Here is a 17,155-nt window from a genome sequence, read left to right on the forward strand (position 1 = left end):
CACACTAAAAACAATTATAAATCTGAATGTAAATAGTTCTACAAAAACACTAAAAAGATAACCACAGCCGCCCCTCTGTCCAGGCTTCTTCTTACCTCCTCATAAAAACAAATCAGGTTAGTCTGACATCTTAGTCTTTATGGCCACATACTCCTGTAAGTAGTCCCTTTTAAGGGGTTGTTTCCCTTCAGCAAGTGAGATTTATGTAGAACAAGTCAATACAAGGCACTTACTCATGTATTGCGTTTGTCCATATTGCTTCCTTTTCTGGTGTAACACATTTTAGCAATGCATTATACACTTCTCATTTCCATGGTTACGACCATGCAATCCAGCAACGGGGGCCGTGCTTACACACTATAGGAAAAAGTGCCGCCTATGTACCCACCCATGGTCCCAGCCACTAGAGCGGTGGCACTTTTTCCTATAGTGTGCATGCACGACTAAGTCTGCTGGATTGCAGGGTGATCGTAACCATGGAAACGAGCAGTGTATAATATGATAGAAAAATTAATCAAGCCAACAAAGGAGGCCCAATCTTTAAGAGGTTAATTTACTCGAGCATACATTACCTCAATCACTTTTTTCCGGATGACAGGTAATAAATTATTATCGTACAAGGCTTTTAGAAGCCGGAACGTGTTACCACCACCTGCAGTCAGGGAAAGAAAAAAAAATGCTTAAAAATCAGACAACTATTTGTGTAGTAATTAGGCACAGAAAACACAGAGGTGTGACTATTGGAATACGCAAGTATAATACAGGGATCAAAGGGAGAGTGAGTTTTACACATCGGAGCCAACCTTGGATTAAAACTGGCAGCACACGCAATGAAAACTGACCCATTAAATACAATGATTTATGCACGTGGGTGGTTTTTTCTCATGCAAAATTGCTCTGTGTGAAAAAAAATGCAGCATGATTTATCTTTTTACACACAATGGACCCCATATAAATGAATGTGTCTGCATGAAATACACAACTAAAAGCAGGTCACGTGTTTTGCGTTTTTCCATGCAGAACTTGCCAGTTAATGTGCCAGTGGAAAAAAACTGAAGCACACTGAAGAAAGGTCCATTTTCACTGATGGTTGCTAGGAGATGCAGAGCATTACTCTACAGTTTTGTGTGGAAACTGCATAAAAAAAACTGATGAGATCTGCATAAAAGAAATGCAAGAAACACTGGAGAAAAACATCAGTTTTTCACTAACTGAACTTGCAAGAGTTTTATGTCGCACTTGTATGTCTCAGATGGACAGTGATCTGTAGGCGTTTACTGCAAGCGCCATTGGGACTGTTTTTCCTGTGCTTTGTACACCATTCTGGCACTGTAAATTTATATAAGAAATGATCAGTACATAGTAAAGAGACAGAGGGGGTCTATATATGGAGCCAAATTATAGTTTGTGACCAGAACGGCATTGCCCTGTTATGGTACATGGGTGCAGGTTTAATACCTGAAAATGCCCGCAGATATCCAAACTACACATTGCGGTCTTGGTGCAGATGAGATGCAGGTTTGGTGCAGATCTCACCCTCCCACTGAAAACGATGAAATCCACCCCAAAAATCACACAAACAATTGACATGCTGCTTCAAAATCTGCAAGACAGGTTAATTACTGCACAGAAAAAAGCACAGTGTTCATGAGATATGTCTAATCTGCATTATGCTGTGGTTTTTCAGCACAAGAATCCGGGCAGAAAAACCGCATGTAATCCGCAATGTGTGCAAGTAGCCTTGCAGACAATTATATCCATACTGAATCTGTGACTAAGACACATACATAGAACATTTCTGTACCTACTCTGTTGCTGGGGATATATTGAGGGAGTACTTTGATACTACAATATGGTACAGCGGGGCACAGGCATTCTGTATACTGTGCCGGAACTCTGTCTTTAGCCCTGTAATGCTGGAAACTGATCATGTGGGATGAGAGGAGTAATCTGAAAGCATCACTTACCGTACCTGCTGTGTGTATTATTGAGACTGCATGTAAAGATAGGCAACACCTTATATATATATGCAGTGAGTTGCTATCCGATCACAGGACAGATAGGAACTCATCATGTGAGTACAGTACAACGGACTTGCGATCAGGTAGGAACTCACTGCATCCGAAATCACTAGGATACAGTGAGTTCAGGTCAGAGGAGCAGCCGTCAGTCCGTGAGATATGGCCGACGGACAGGCCATGTTTCCCAGAACAAGCAAAGTGAGCCCTAACACTGCTGAAGCAAAAGTGTATCTCTCTTTCATCAGATGTGAGAAATAAAAAAATGTCCTTACTTGAATCCCAGTATATGGGATCCTTTTTCAGGACAAAAATACCTTAAAGGGGTTATCCTATCTTAGACAATGAAGGCATATCTCTAGGATATGCCCCCATTGTCTGATAGGTGTGGGTCCCACCTCTGGTACCCGGAACTACAAGGGGAATGGAGCTGGGGAGAGTTGTGGCTGGAGGATGCTGGGTTTCCCGGGGTCCGTCCACCACCAGGCGCAGGTCCCCACCTCTCCCACTGAAGTGAATGGGAGCGCACCAGGCAAGCGCGGCCACTGCTCCGATTCATTTCTATGGGGCCGACGGAAACACATCTTCGACGGCTCCATAGAAATTAATGGAGGGCAGCTGCGCATGCGCAGTGCGGCCTCCTAAACTTTCTCCGCTCCGTTCTCCTTGTAGGTGCAGGTCCTAGAGGTGGGACCCGCACCTATCAGACAATGGGGGCATATACTAATGATATGCCCCCATTGTCTAAGATGGGATAACCCCTTTAAAGAATCAGGAAAAACTGAGAAATAAAGAATTAGATATAGAAGTCACATTTGCTAATTATTTTACATAGAACCAGCAGCTTTTTTTTCTCCCTGCTTGGGAAATGGTGAGGAGGGGTAATCAGAGGGAGGGTGAGATTGTCAGAAGAAAGGAGTAGTTTGATGATCTTTCGCAATAAAAAAGAATGAAAGAATTACCAATGAATATGGCCTCCGATTTTAGAACTGAATCTACAGGATCAGCAGCTTCATGAATGCTGTCTAATGCATAACCTGAAAAAACAACATTCATAATGTCAGACACAGCTCTTTATTTCTTCTCAATGCAAAAGTGATCACTATACCCAACACTCACGTTATCCCACTACCAAGAGACAAAAAGGCAACTCGCCTTTTACATTTAGCAGCAGGGCTTTGGAGTCAGAGTCAGAACTTTGGCAACATGAACATTCTGATAATAAGTAGGGAAATTATCTTCAGTACAGCATTGGCTATATCTGGCAGTCCCATAGAGTTGAATAGGGTGGCAGCACACATGAAAGACCACCACTATATGGGACAACCTTTCCTGTGACCATTGGAAGCTCCAGCAGATGCTGATCAGACACGTACCACTATTTTATGGAGCGGGGATAAGTGTTTCTAATGGGACAACCCTTTAAATTCATTTTTTTTTCTTTGCACTGCCAATCTCACATCTACGCCTTTGCTCCAAGGCTCTGCTGCTGCTACTATAGCTGCGCAGATGCTGACTGTGTATGTGCTACTACACTTCCGGGTACTGTGTTTTGTTTGTTTTTTGTGGCTGCAACAAACATCAACCTTTTTGTTTATAAACTTTGTATTCATTTACAATGAACCACACATGAATGGCATCCATCTGCTGTCCATGGTTTTCGCAGAACCACTGGCTAGAATGGAAACATACTGTCCACAAAACTGACCAAAGTAGCGTATGCTCCCGTGTATTTCCTGTGGAGCAACAATCCATAGAAAAACACATTTGAAAGAATCCCAGCAACCGTGTCTTGCTTCTAAGTATATTCCTTTATTCTATTGTCATACGTGTAAATTCATCCAATATGACGCGTTTCGGCACAAAGCCTTTATCAATAATACATAATCAAGATAAGCATATTACTTATATAACAAAGTCAATTAAAACACGATACATGCATCATCAATTATATTTGAAATGTAGATTATGGGTTCTCACCTCATGTGATATGAAGTAATATTACGTGTGAAACATTCAATTTTCTGTATGTTATATTGAAATTTCTTTAAAAATTCTAATAAAAAATTATTTTGTTCTAAAACACAAGTGACGTCAGAGGCCCAGCTACCGGCGGTATCCGGGTGAGCACGAATCAACATCCAGGTTTCACTTCATACTAAACATAAGCAGGAAAGTAAAGGATACTACAAACCAGATTCCAAAAAAGTTGGGAGACTAAACAAATTGTGAATAAAAACTGAATGCGATGATGTGGAGATGGCAAATGTCAATATTTTATTTGTAATAGAACGTAGATGACAGATCAAACGTTTAATCCGAGTAAATGTATCATTTTAAAGGAAAAATACGTTGATTCAAATTTTCATGGTGTCAACAAATCCCCAAAAAGTTGGGACAAGTAGCAATAAGAGGCTGGAAAAAGTAAATTTGAGCATAACGAAGAGCTGGAAGACCAATTAACACTAATTAGGTCAATTGGCAACATGATTGGGTATAAAAAGAGCTTCTCAGAGTGGCAGTGTCTCTCAGAAGCCAAGATGGGTAGAGGATCACCAATTCCCACAATGTTGCGCAGAAAGATAGTGGAGCAATATCAGAAAGGTGTTACCCAGCGAAAAAAATTGCAAAGACTTTGCATCTATCATCATCAACTGTGCATAACATCATCCGAAGATTCAGAGAATCTAGAACAATCTCTGTGCGTAAGGGTCAAGGCCGTAAAACCATACTGGATGCCTGTGATCTCCGGGCCCTTAAACGACACTGCACCACAAACAGGAATGCTACTGTAAAGGAAATCACAGAATGGGCTCAGGAATACTTCCAGAAACCATTGTCAGTGAACACAATCCACCGTGCCATCCGCCGTTGCCAGCTGAAACACTACAGTGCAAAGAAGAAGCCATTTCTAAGCAAGATCCACAAGCTCAGGCGTTTTCACTGGGCCAGGGATCATTTAAAATGGAGTGTGGCAAAATGGAAGACTGTTCTGTGGTCAGACGAGTCACGATTCAAAGTTCTTTTTGGAAATCTGGGACGCCATGTCATCCGGACCAAAGAGGACAAGGACAACCCAAGTTGTTATCAACGCTCAGTTCAGAAGCCTGCATCTCTGATGGTATGGGGTTGCATGAGTGCGTGTGGCATGGGCAGACTGCATGTCTGGAAAGGCACCATCAATGCAGAAAAATATATTCAGGCTCTAGAACAACATATGCTCCCATCCAGACGTCATCTCTTTCAGGGAAGACCCTGCATTTTTCAACAAGATAATGCCAGACCACATTCTGCATCAATCACAACATCATGGCTGCGTAGGAGAAGGATCCGGGTACTGAAATGGCCAGTCTGCAGTCCAGATCTTTCACCTATAGAGAACATTTGGCGCATCATAAAGAGGAAGGTGCAACAAAGAAGGCCCAAGACGATTGAACAGTTAGAGGCCTGTATTAGACAAGAATGGGAGAGCATTCCTATTTCTAAACTTGAGAAACTGGTCTCCTCTGTCCCCAGACGTCTGTTGAGTGTTGTAAGAAGAAGGGGAGATGCCACACAGTGGTGAAAATGGCCTTGTCCCAACTTTTTGGGGATTTGTTGACACCATGAAATTCTGATTCAACATATTTTTCCCTTAAAATGGTACATTTTCTCAGTTTAAACTTTTGTTCTGTGATTTATGTTCTATTCTGAATAAAATATTAGAAGTTGGCACCTCCACATCATTGCATTAAGTTTTTATTCATGATTTGTATAGTGTCCCAACTTTTTTGGAATCCGGTTTGTATACTATCCATTGAGAAGATCAGCGGGATGATGAAGTCTATAAAAAATTATATAAAGAATGACAGATCAGTGATCTGGAATATCAACAAAATACTCCCTACAAACGTGCAATCTCATGTTCACGATTTAAACCTCTGGGATGCATTGTGTTCAAGGTGTGAATCCAGTAAGCCTCTCTGCGTAACAACAGCTTCTTGCTATCTCCCCCTCTTCTTGGTCTCTTTGTTTGTTCAAGCACCTGAAATCTCAGCTGTAACCCAGTATGTCTACATTTATCAAAGTGATAGGGCAGTGGTAATAGGTTTTTTGTTTTTATAGTGGATTTATGTTTCCCTATTCTATCTGGGCATCTGACGTCACTTGTGTTTTAATTGACTTTGTTATATAAGTAATGTGCTTGTCTTGATTATGTATTATTGATAAAGGCTTTGTGCCAAAACGCGTCATATTGGATGAAATATGACAATAGAATAAAGGAATATACTAAGAAGCAAGACACGTTTGCCGGGATTCTTTCAAATGCTTTATGTGGAGTCTGCTCCTTTCCGTTTGCAGCGTGAATGCCATGGTGAATGCTGGCTGGATTTGAATATAACAGAAAACCACAGGCATCTGGATTGACATATAGAATTCAACATTTTCCATGGACACCATATGGATTCATTGAAGTGTGAATAAGACCCTAGTGATTAGGTATACTCTACTTAGTTGTCCACGGTCACACACATCTTCGTGAAGACATAATTCAAGGGCTGAGAGTTGACTGTAGTCACAAACTCCCCCTGTTCAGTCTATTTTTTTTTACCAAATTTGTGATTTTTGTAGATATGGCTACTTTCACACTTGCGGCAGAGTGATCTGGCAAGCAGTTACGTTGCCGGAACTGCCTGCCAGATCCGGCAAAACGTATGCCAACTGAATGCATTTTAAAACGTCTTACGCACAAACGGATCCATTACAAATCTTTTTCACATATACCAGTCTTCGCATGCACAGACCAGAAGGACGGATCCGGCAATCCGGCACTAATACATTTCTATGTAAAGACATTCAGGCAAGTCTTCAGTTTTTTTGGCCAGAGATAAAACCGTAGCATGCTGCGGTTTTATCTTTTGCCTGATCAGTCAAAAAGACTGAACTGAAGACATCCTGATGCATCCTAAACGGATTACTCTCCATTCAGAATGCATGGGGATATGCCTGATCAGTTCTTTTCCGGTATAGAGCCCCTAGGACGGAACTCAGTGCCGGAAAAGAAAAACGCAAGTGTGAAAGTACCCTAACCCATTTATATGAGATTTTATAGCTAAAAAAATTTGATGGTCAGTGATTAATCCAACAGAGTGCAACTGCTGTTAAGGTTAAAAACAATGAGGCGGACTTACTACTTCTGTTTCATTTTTAGACAGTGTAAAGTCTAAGGGTACTTTCACACTAGTGCCGCCGCTCCGTCCGCATTGACTATAATAGGGACGGGGTGGAGCTCTGGCGGAGCACGGCAGTGTGCGGCGAAAGGCCGCCGGACTAAAACTACGACATGCCCGACGGCCTCTCGTCATGCACTGCCGTGCTGCGCAGGTCCGTCCCCATTGTAGTCAATGGTGACGGAGCGGCAGTCCGGCGGCACGGCCAAATAGCGGTAGGACAGATCCGACAGGGTGAACAGTCTGTCGGATCCGTCCTGCCGCTAGTGTGAAAGTACCCTAAAACTGTGCCAGATTCATCAAAAGTGGCTGATGCTGGATGATACATTTGGCACACCTTTATTTTAGACTGTCAATTATACGTCTACACCATTGATTGGTTGTCTTTCTTTATGGCAGAATTGTGTGCCAACATTTTGTCTCTTTTTATGGTGCACCCCTTTTTCAGGTAGACCTGTCCCTTTCCTGCCAAGAGATGCCCTCTTGTCGGAAGAGCAGAAAAAAAGTGTCTAAAGCAGGGATCAGCAACCTCCGGCACTCCAGGGGTTGTGAAACTACATTTCCCATCATGCACACTTGCTTAGCTGTTCTCTGAACTCCCACAGAAGTGTAAGGAGCGTGCTGGGAGTTGTAGTTTCACAACAGCTGGAGTGCCGAAGGTTGCTGATCCCTGGTCTAAAAGCTTAATAAAAGTATGTATGCCAGTTTAAGGGCACAAAATATTCCAGAACCTTCCTCACTTTTTTTTAAAAGTATATAAAATATTTCAGGTAGTATTGTCATTGTTCACTGTCCCACATCATATGTAACAAATCAGTAGGTGTTTGGGACAGGTAGGTGAGACAGGCTTGCGAAAAATATATAATTGGGTAAATTTATTGCTTGTGGCTGGAGAAACTAAAATATGTGAATGCAAGATCTCTTATCATTTCAGATTTCCCCCGGTTGATTCAAATACCAGATCCTTTCACCAAAGTAACCTACAAGTTTCCTAGCATGATGTAGGGTGAATCAGAATAAAACAAGGTTATCCACATACAGATCTAGGTATAGAGAAGAACCGCAGCATGCTCAAGTCTCAAGTTAGACTACAGCATGCTGAGGTTCTTCTCTATATCTTGGATAACGGGGGTACTACAGGCTGGTACCCATCACGGCTGGCACCACCACGTATTAGATTTGATTTTTTTATGTAAGTGCTGCTACAACCCTCTTTTCATGTTTATATACAGTACCATAATAACATAGGTTTAAGTGAGAAGCAAGATCTCTATAGATAAAGCTAAAGAAAAGGCATTCAGCAGTAAGGCCAATCAACTGAATAAAAAGGCCTGGCCACATGCAGGAAGGCCCAGTCCCAGTCAAGTACATACCCCAACTACACAAACACATGTTAAAGGTTATGGTATGCAATTATCTGTAAGAATAGTACTATTACTAGAGCTGGAGACAATAAGTATTCACAGCTAGTATAGAGAACAGTACATGTTGGCAACCAGTAACTTACTCATGACAGCAACAATGAAAACAATGGATGGCTCTTATGAAGCTTTCACTTACCTAAACTCTCAAATTTTTGCCTTGCAATTTTAGCATAATCATCTCTGTTGTGGAGTGCATAAGGAATGAAAAGGACTCGTTTCACTTGCCTAAAAATAAAACAAATATTTATTCACCCAGGAGACTTAATTTTTTTTAATTACTACAGTAACTTTGTATTTAAATGGTGGCTTCCTAAATAAACAGCACATACAGAAAAACCAGAAGGTCAAAATCTCTAATAATCTGACAACTTGGTGGTTCTGATCATGCCAAGCTTTATCATCTACAACCCCAATTCCAAAATAGTTGGGATGGCCTCGCGCTCCCTGGTCCCCAAGGCCATATGAAGAATATGGACAGGTATACAATCTCTTTCTTCACCTCTCCTCTATATTTCTGCTTGGGAAAAGGAACTCTCTTTGATGCTATCAACCTCATAGGTCTCCCAGATTTATCAATTCTGCGTAGGTCCTTCTAGCTGCATCACCTTACAAGAGACCTCATACAAATTGGTTAGCACGTGGTACAAAACCCATGTTGTAATGAATAGTATTGACCCCATCATGCCGGCTACTTGTTGGCAGTGTTCTAAATATGTAGGTTCTTATTTATATCTTTGGTGGGATTGTCACTTGCTTTCATCATAACGGACTAGGGTGTGCAAAGTCTTATCCAAACTACGCCCCAATGTCCCAATAATAGCCCCTTAGGTTAAATATTTTAATCTCCTACCTGCTTCTAGTACCGCATATAACAAGACTCTCTGGCTGCAATAGGTATTGCTCCCTCTATTGTTCATTGGCTGCAGAAAGTTGTTCAAATTGCTAGACTGGAGGAGTTGTGTCATCTTGTGAACCATACCATTCCTAAATATAGGTTTATATGGTCTCCATGGAATTCACTAATGGTCCAGAGAGCCTTCCTTTTTATCTACACAATGACTGGTTTGGATTTGATCCAAAGTATCTAGTTTTTCATTAAATGGTGGGTCTGTCAAGTTAGGTGTCTTTTCCCCCTCATTCAATCTTTATGCATTCCAGCTCTTGTACCATATTGATATACCTCTCTGCATACCAATATGCATGTACATCTTCATATTTTTGTACATTTATGTTGTTATATATGTTTGTTTAGGCTGTTTCCATAGCCTCCTGAGAGGCCTGTCTTCTACTGGCCATGTGTGGACTTTGTGGACTTACTGTATTTGTGCCTCCTGTGCAACAGTCCTGTATTAGGCCCCATGCACATGGCCGTGTTTCACGGCCGTGTGCGGGCCGTGGAACCGCGGCCTGGATCCCTCCTGAGAGCAGGAGCGCACGGCGTCACTGGTTGCTATGACGCCGTGCGCTCCCTGCTGCCGCCGCAATACAGTAATACACTGGTATGATCTATACCAGTGTATTACTGTACTGTGCCGGCAGCAGGAAGCGCACGGCATCATAGCAACCAGTGACGCCGTGCGCTCCTGCTCTCAAGAGGGATCCAGGCCGCGGTTCCACGGCCCGCACAAGGGCCTTATTCTGTATTTGGTCCTGATCTGTTGCTTTAAAAAATTTAATAAAAAGATATTTGACACACAAAATACTTTGGATGCTGTATAAGATGTAAATAAAATCAGAATGCAATAATTTGCAAGTCTCATAGACCCATATTTTATTCACAGTAGATCATAGAACGCATATCAGATGTTCAAAGTGAGACTTTTTACCATTTCATGAAAAAAAAAAAAAATTTGAACTTGATGGCAGCAACAAATCTCAATAAAAGTTGGGACAGGGGCAACAAAAGGCTGGAAAAGTAAGTGGTACTAAAACACAGCTGGAGGAGAAATAGAGTATAAAAAGAGCATGTTAGAGAGGCAGAATCTCTCAGAACCAAAGATGTGCAGAGGTTCACTAATCTGCAAAAAACTTGCAGAAAAATGTTCCTCGACGTAAAATTGCAAAGACTTTGAATTTTCCACCATCTACAGCACATAATATCATCAAAATATTCAGAGAATCTGGAGAAATCTATATGCACATGGTATAAGGCCAATATCTGATGCTTGTGCTCTAGAAACCCTCAGGTGCTAATGCATTAAAACAGCTATAATTCTGTACTGGAAATCACTGCATGGGCTCAGGAACACTCCCAGAAATCATAGAATGTGAACACAGTTCCCAGGGAAATTCACAAATGCAACAAACGAGGACATTTCATGGTTTTGTATTAATTGCGATAAATACCTTTACTTGGGGGGTACCCCCCGCTGATGCTGCCACCCTGCCTGATTTTTTAAAAGGGGTATTATCATCTTAATAATCGATTAAGTAACCGATTTAACAGTGATCATTTTTCTAAATATATTTTATTAACTAATCCCCACCCCTTAGAAAAAAATAAACCTATACTTACCTGACTGTTGTCTTCCGTCTCCCCTGGTTACGGCCTCTTCTCAGGAATTGCGGTGGCCGCGCGTGCGCAGACAACTTTTCTTTTCTTCTCCCGGCCGGTCGCGCGCTGTACTGAACGCGCATGCCGAGTCCGCGCATGCGCCCTGGTGACTTCTTCCTGTCAAGTATACTATACTGGCCAGGAAGAAGTCACCAGGGCGCATGCGTGGACTCGGCGTGCGCGTTCAGTACAGCGCGCGGCCCGGCCCGGCCGGGAGAAGACATCAATCAAGATGGAGCCCACCCCCTGCCGAGTGCCGAAACCAGGAAGTGGACGGCGCGCCAGGATCAGGTAAGTATCAAATAGCCTGTTGAGAAAACCCCTTTAAATATCGCTCCTACACCCCGCTGTGCCCACCTGTATTTTCCACTCTCAGTATGTGAATACTGAGCATCGGTACAGGGAGGAGGAGACGCCAGGGTTTCTCAATGGGCGTCTCCTTCTCCCTGGCTGTGACGCTTGCTCTCCACTGTGATTGGATTGCGGCACAGCCAGGGAGAAGGAGAAACCCTGGCGTCGTCTCCTCCTCCCTGTTCTGATGCTCAGTATTAGCATACTGAGAGTGAAAAATACAGGAGGCACAGCTGGTCGCAGGAGCGATATTTTAAAAAAATCAGGCAGGGTGGCAGTACCCCCCAAGTAAAGGTATTTATCGCAAAATAGAAAACTGTTTTGATGTCAGATTAAATAAAATTTGCATTAGTGCCTATGATGTGTGCAGTGTACACATCTGTTAAGGCACTATGAATGTTGGGCATATGCTCCCATTCAGACAGCGCCTCTTTCAGGAAAGGCATGTTTCAGCAAGGCAACGCTAACCCACATACTGCACTCACCAGCATGTCTTCACAGAACAAGAGTCCAGGGTTGAACTGGCCTTCCTGCAGTGCAGACCTTTCACCAAGGAAAAAACATTTGGAGCCAAAATAGACCCAGAATTGAGCAGCTAGTATCCTACATTAGACAAGAATGGGACAACATTTCTCCACCAAAACTCTAGCAATTGGTCTCCTCACTTCCCAGACATTTACAGACAGTTGTTAAAAGAAGAGGAGATGCTACACAATGGTAGACAGGGCCCTGTCCCAAATTTTTGGAGAATGGTTGTTGTCAGCAAGTTCTAAAGGAGTTTTTTCATGAAATTGTAAAATGTCTCACTTTCTCCATCTGATACATGTTCTTTGTTTTACTGTGAAAAATATGTGGTTTTATGAGATTTACAGATCATTTGCATTCTGTGTTTATTTACATTTTACACAGCACCCTAATTTTTTTTGGAATTGAGCTTGTATTTGCAAACACATATACAGATGTAGCAAAGCTGAGTTTGTCATTTGACACAATTCATCATGACATCATGTCGTGGTTTTCCATTAAAGAACATCTCATGAGCACCTTTACATGGTACAGCATTTACTAGAAAGATTTGTGTGCACAGAAAATGAGGTTAGCTATTAACTGTACAGATTGTAGAAGCAGTTGGGCAATCAGAAACAAGGTAAAACAAATCAGTAAGTCTATAATTTAGTTCACTTACTCCCCTAAAAACTGCTGTATCTGGTCTTGGCAATGCTCCAGATACCCCGCGCCATGCAGCGTTGAGTTGGAAACAAGCAGCAGTCGCCTCAGCGTCATCATTAATGAAGTGTATCAGCCCGAAAAGCTGCAGTGAATATAAGCTGTGGACAAGGACGTAAGAGAATAAAGGTCTGCGACTCACTCCTTAGAATAGCTGACATCTGCAAGTGTTTCTTCCGCACAACAAAGTTCCTTTTTTAAGAGCTTCAGACTGGATTATGCTTATCTAGTCACTATTCAAGGCCGAGTTCTAGACTAAAGGTTAACAACTCATTTGCTTTTTAAAAGTACTGTACAGTATTATCCAGTTATTTCACGTCAGGAAACTGTAGTCATTTTTCATTTAATTAGTCACTTATTAAACAAATACCGGTATTCAGCTGTATTTTCACTACATATGTTTAAATAAAATAACTAACAATAATTAACCTTCCCAACAGGGGCTGGAGCCAAATACAATAAGGGCCCTCTTGAACTTAAATGGTCACTGTCATTTAAACACAGACAGAAAAAACTGATGGGAATAAAAGTAGATAAGTGTAAATGTCACAAAAAACAACAACAAAAAAACATTTACATTACTAAGGCTACTTTCACACTAGCGTTCGGGTGTCCGCTTGTGAGTGCCGTTTGAAGGGGCTCACAAGCGGCCCCGAACGCATCCGTCCAGCCCTAATGCATTCTGAGTGGACGCGGATCCACTCAGAATGCATCAGTCTGGCGGCGTTCAGCCTCCGCTCCGCATGGCCAGGCGGACACCCGAACGCTGCTTGCACCGTTCGGGTGTCCGCCTGGCCATGCGGAGGCAAACGGATCCGTCCAGACTTACAATGTAATTCAATGGGGACGGATCCGTTTGAAGATGACACAATATGGCTCAATTTTCAAACGGATCCGTCCCCCATTGACTTTCAATGTAAAGTCTGGACGGATCCGTCTGAAGCTACTTTCACACTTAGAATTTTTTTACAATATAATGCAGACGGATCCGTTCTGAACGGATCCACTGTCTGCATTATATGAGCGGATCCGTCTCAGACGGATCCGCTCTGAACGCAAGTGTGAAAGTAGCCTAAAACAGGAAAGCAGTGAAGAAGCACAAAAACCTTTGACCTCTTAACCCATCATGTTGTATCCGTACATCATGAGGATTTGGGCTCATTTAGACAGACCCATGTGCGGAACATCTGTGGACCCATTCATTTCAATGGGGCCGCAAAAGATGCGGACAAAACACTGTGTACTGTCCGCATCCGTAGTTCCATTCCTTGGCCCCGCAAAAAAAGATAGAACATGTCCTATCGCGGACAAGAACAGGCATTTTCTATGATAGGGCCGGCCATGTGCGGGACACAAATTGCAGAACCCTCCACCACTTTCCCAGCTCCGTTCTCTGCATAGGTGCGGGGCTAACGCCTTAAGGACCCTGGTATTTTCCATTTTTGCGTTTTCGTTTTTCACTCCCCGCCTTTCTGTAGTCCTAACTTTTTTTTTTTCCCGTTCACATAGCTTTATGAGCGCTTATTTTTACAGGACAAGTTGTACTTTCTAATGCACCATTTAGGCCCCTTTCACACGGGCGAGTATTCCGCACGGGTGCGATGCGCGAGTTGAACGCATTGCACCCGCACTGAATCCTGACCCATTCATTTCTATGGGGCTGTTCACATGAGCGGTGATTTTCACGCATCACTTATGCGTTGCGTGAAAATCGCAGCATGTTCTATATTCTGCGTTTTTCACGTAACGCAGGCCCCATAGAAATGAATGGGGTTGCGTGAAAATCGCAAGCATCCGCAAGCAAGTGCGGATGCGGTGCGATTTTCACGCATGGGTTCTAGATGACAGTCTATTCACTGTATTATTTTCCCTTATAACATGGTTATAAGGGAAAATAATAGCATTCTGAATACAGAATGCATAGTATAATAGTGATGGAAGGGTTAAAAAAATAAAAAAAGTTAACTCACCTTATCCTCTTGATCGCGTAGTTCCCGGTCTCTGCTTTAATAGCTGCGGTCTCTTCTTTACTAGCTGTGGGCTAAAGCTGTGGTGATGTCAGATCACATGCTCCATCACCATGGTGATGGACCATGTGATTGGAGCATGTGATCTGACATCACCACAGGTAATTTAGCCCACAGCTAGTAAAGAAGAGACCGGGAACTACACGATCAAGAGGATAAGGTGAGTTAACTTTTTTATTTTTTTTAACCCTTCCAGCACTATTATACTATGCATTCTGTATTCAGAATGCTATTATTTTCCCTTATAACCATGTTATAAGGGAAAATAATACAATCTTCAGAACATCAATCCCAAGCTTGGGTACCAAACATGCGCGATTTTTCTCACGCGAGTTCAAAACGCATTACAATGTTTTGCACTCGCGCAGAAAAATCGCGCATTTTCCCGCAATGCACCCGCCTCTTATCCGGGCCAAAAATATGACGCCCGTGTGAAAGAGGCCTTATAGTTGCATACCATGTAATAGGGAGCAGGAAACAAATTCCAAATGGGGTAGAATTGGGAAAAAACACAATTCTGATGAAGGTTTTTTTTTTTTTTTTACACTGTACATTATGCGGTAAAATTGACCTGTTATCTTCATTCTTCAGGTCAGTACGGTTGCAACGATACCACACTTGGATAATTTTTCTTGCATTTTAATACTGAAAAGAAAAATGGGAACCTTTGAGGAAATATTTTTTTATTATAACCATATTCTGACCCCTATAACGTTTTTGTAGTTATGTGTACGGGGCTGTGTGAGGGCTCATTTTTTGCAGGACGATCTGTTGTTTTCAGTGATACCAATTTGAAGTGTGTGCGACTTTTTGATCACTTTAAAAAAAAAAATTATTTGGTAGTTAAAGTGACAAAAAATGGCAAATTGGCCGTTTTTATATTTTTTTCCCGTTACGCCATTTGCTGTATGCCATTAATATTGTTATATTTTAATAGTATGGGCATTTTCACACGAGGCAATGCCCATGATGTTTATTTTTTTATAAAGTATTTTTATTTTAAGGAAAGAGGGCTGATTTGAACTTTTTTTTTATATATTTGTAAAAACTTTATTACTTTTTTTTAAGTCACCTTGGGTGACAATAACTGGCAATCATTAGATTGCCTATTGTGTTCATTGATGTCTATATAGACACCATTGAACACTTCATTTGCACTATACCAATACAATTCTGCCACCTAGTGGCCTGTATTGGTATAGTCATCTAATAGGCACCGAAGCCTGCTTGAGGCTTCAGCCTATTAGATCAATGTAACAGGTTCATCCAGGGAACGCTGTTACCGGAGCGGAAGTGCACGACTTCTGTTTCTGGACTGCGCAGATGCCGTGGTCACATTTGACCATGGCATCTGAAAGGGAAAATGTATGCGATCAGCCTTATCGCTGATCGCATACATGTGCTGCTGGCCTCTGCTATTTAAAATACGTGCGAGCGGGCGCCATGTTTGGGGACTGGACTTCTGCCATACATGTATGGCGGAGGTCCTTAAAGGGTTAAGGTAAGATTACCTCTTATATTGCTTTCTAGTTATAATTTAAAAAATTGTTGGTGCAATGTGATATTAATTTAATTTTAACTCACAGATTTCTTGCTACGGGGGAAAGCCCATCATCATTACATTTTCCGTTTAGGATTGGAGTTTCTACCCTCCCCTACATAGTACATGTCGGAATTCTACGACTTTCAAAACTTCACAGATAGGGTGTTGCTTATATGCCAATATTTCCTCCTCAAAGATCGTTGACAGGTAAAGGAGGTCCACCAATGCCATTTGTGGTTGTAGGGTAAGTTGTGACTAGGAATGAGCGAATCGACTTCGAATGAAACATCAGAATTCGATTCGTATAATACTTTGTTTGAATACTGTACAGAGCGAGCGTTCCGTACAGTATTAGAATGTATTGGCTCCTATGAGCCGAAGTTATTACTTTGCGAAGTCTCGTGAGACTTTGCATAATAACTTCATAAATAAATTTCTACTGTAAAAAAAAAAACATTTCCCAAACTCAGGTTTGGTTCCAAGTGGTACGTGCTCGACGAATGGTCGAGTGTGCATTCGGAATTTTGGTAGCCAAATGGAGGATTCTGATTTGAGCTATTACTTTGAAGGTAAAAACCATTGATGATGTGGTGAAGGCATGCATTGTTCTACACAACTATTTATTAACAGAGGAACCACTACGTCTGGACCCACAAGAAGTTGAGTACTTATTGACCAGATTACATTTGGGACATAGGTCTACTATTGCTGTGGCTCGAATGCAAGACAGTTTTGCAGAATAATTTATTTCCAAAGCCGGAAGAGTGAGTTGGCAGGACAATTTAATTTAAATTATAGAGT

The 17,155-nt window shown here is 41.9% G+C and overlaps 1 protein-coding gene across 5 annotated transcripts in view; it reads right to left on the reverse strand.

Annotated features, from left to right (window-relative positions):
* The window catches only part of LOC122945876 (alpha-aspartyl dipeptidase-like), a 74,166-nt gene that overhangs the window by 15,073 nt on the left and 41,938 nt on the right, over positions 1–17,155 (reverse strand). For 3 of the 5 annotated variants that reach the window (XR_006391161.1, XM_044305148.1, XM_044305147.1), the window contains 4 exons: positions 12,748–12,885; positions 8,789–8,877; positions 2,981–3,055; positions 573–652 (listed from right to left, as the gene is read on the reverse strand). Coding sequence is in view for 4 of the 5 variants with exons in the window: in XM_044305148.1 (XP_044161083.1) it covers positions 573–652; positions 2,981–3,055; positions 8,789–8,877; positions 12,748–12,885 (382 nt within the window). In the remaining variant the exon portion in view is untranslated. Of the gene's footprint in view, positions 1–572; positions 653–2,980; positions 3,056–8,788; positions 8,878–12,743; positions 12,886–17,155 lie in introns of all 5 variants that reach the window. The other 2 variants (XM_044305149.1, XM_044305150.1) reach the window with 1 other exon arrangement.

This window comes from Bufo gargarizans, chromosome 8, assembly GCF_014858855.1.
Source record: "Bufo gargarizans isolate SCDJY-AF-19 chromosome 8, ASM1485885v1, whole genome shotgun sequence".
Classification (NCBI taxonomy): domain Eukaryota; kingdom Metazoa; phylum Chordata; class Amphibia; order Anura; family Bufonidae; genus Bufo; species Bufo gargarizans.